Below are 1,260 nucleotides of genomic sequence, written 5' to 3'. Positions count from 1 at the left end.
AAGCTTCTTCTTAACACCCAGGTAGACCTTCAGGTTTCGGACAGGCCACTCTTTCTCTGGCTTGTGGCTCTGGGGGGACAGGGAACCAGCACTGGGTCAATGGCTGCCAGACTTGTCCACACCTGCCACAGTCCCCACTGATGCTGGGATGGGGTCCATCCCCCCAGCAGGGAGGAAAAACCGTAGCAATGCGGAAACAGGGACAAGGGTGAAGACCGGGATGGAGCAAAGCAGGTTCCTGTCACCCATGGCAAGGGCCACATGTAACAGGAAGAGAACACAGGGGGCTTGTCCCTATGGCACAGTCCCTCAGGGAGGGTACCAGTTGCCTTTAGAGCTGGGACCAGCACTGGCATGTTGTGACAGGGTCTCAAGAGCCCAGCCAGATGTCCCCCATTGGCACCCCCCTATCACACCCCTCTTCAGCATGACAGCTGTAGCCATGGCAGCAGCAGTCCCAGACCCACTTTGCCTGGAGCACATCCCTAAATGTTCCACTGCCATCACAGCACGGCACAGTACGAGGACCCCTCTGGTGCCATGCTCCAGCAGTGGGTGCCACGCTGGGGACCCCAGGGACCCCCCATCCACATTCATGTGCAAGTGGCGTTGACTTACAAGAGCCCAATCCAATGCCCGCGGGATGGGGAAGCAGCTGAGCCCATCCCCATCCCTTTCCCCTGACCCAGCTCTGGCTGCCTGGAGTGAGGGGCAGCAGGATCCCCAAACCAGAGGGACCAGATTATGCTGGGGCTAATGGGGAGGGATGGTAGCACAGGGGTCAGCTCCAGTGATTGGCTCACACGTGCTGCAGGATTGGATTTGGATTGACCCCAGACTGGATTTGGGATCAAACCTGGGCAAGCTTGTAAGGGCAGAGGGCATGGGAGCCCCTGCACCCCAGCTGAGCCCCCCAATCCCCTACTCACACTCTCCAAGGGGGGGCTCCGCTGCCTCAGGCTCTGTTCAACAGAGGATAGGGGTTAAGGCAGAGGTGGGAGACCCCTCCCCGCATCTCCCCAGTGCCCAAAGGCAGGGCATGGGGATGGAGTGGCCATGTGCCAGGGTGCAATGTCAAATCAGGGGAAGCAGGGACAAGGGGGCGGGAAGCGGCTGTCGTAGCACAGCCAGAATACCAGTGTGTCCCCCTCAGCCCTGGCACTGACCAGGAGCTTCAGAATCTGCTCCAGGAAAGCTCTGGATCTGTGAGAGCAACGGTGCTTCTGGGGTCAGCACTGGCACTGCACACACTGCCCATCG

The 1,260-nt window shown here is 59.8% G+C and overlaps 1 protein-coding gene across 1 annotated transcript in view; it reads right to left on the bottom strand.

Annotated features, from left to right (window-relative positions):
- Positions 1-4: 4 nt before the first annotated feature.
- Positions 5-1,260, bottom strand: part of LOC103803724 (arf-GAP with Rho-GAP domain, ANK repeat and PH domain-containing protein 1-like) — a gene marked incomplete at both ends in the record, with an annotated part of 10,761 nt that continues 9,505 nt past the window's right edge. Inside the window, 1 exon segment of the mRNA XM_009076297.1 lies at positions 5-69. Within this exon segment, the coding sequence (XP_009074545.1) occupies positions 5-69 (65 nt within the window).

This window comes from Acanthisitta chloris, unplaced genomic scaffold (genome assembly GCF_000695815.1).
Source record: "Acanthisitta chloris isolate BGI_N310 unplaced genomic scaffold, ASM69581v1 scaffold25556, whole genome shotgun sequence".
NCBI lineage: Eukaryota > Metazoa > Chordata > Aves > Passeriformes > Acanthisittidae > Acanthisitta > Acanthisitta chloris.
This window is presented reverse-complemented; position numbering and strand designations above follow the sequence as displayed.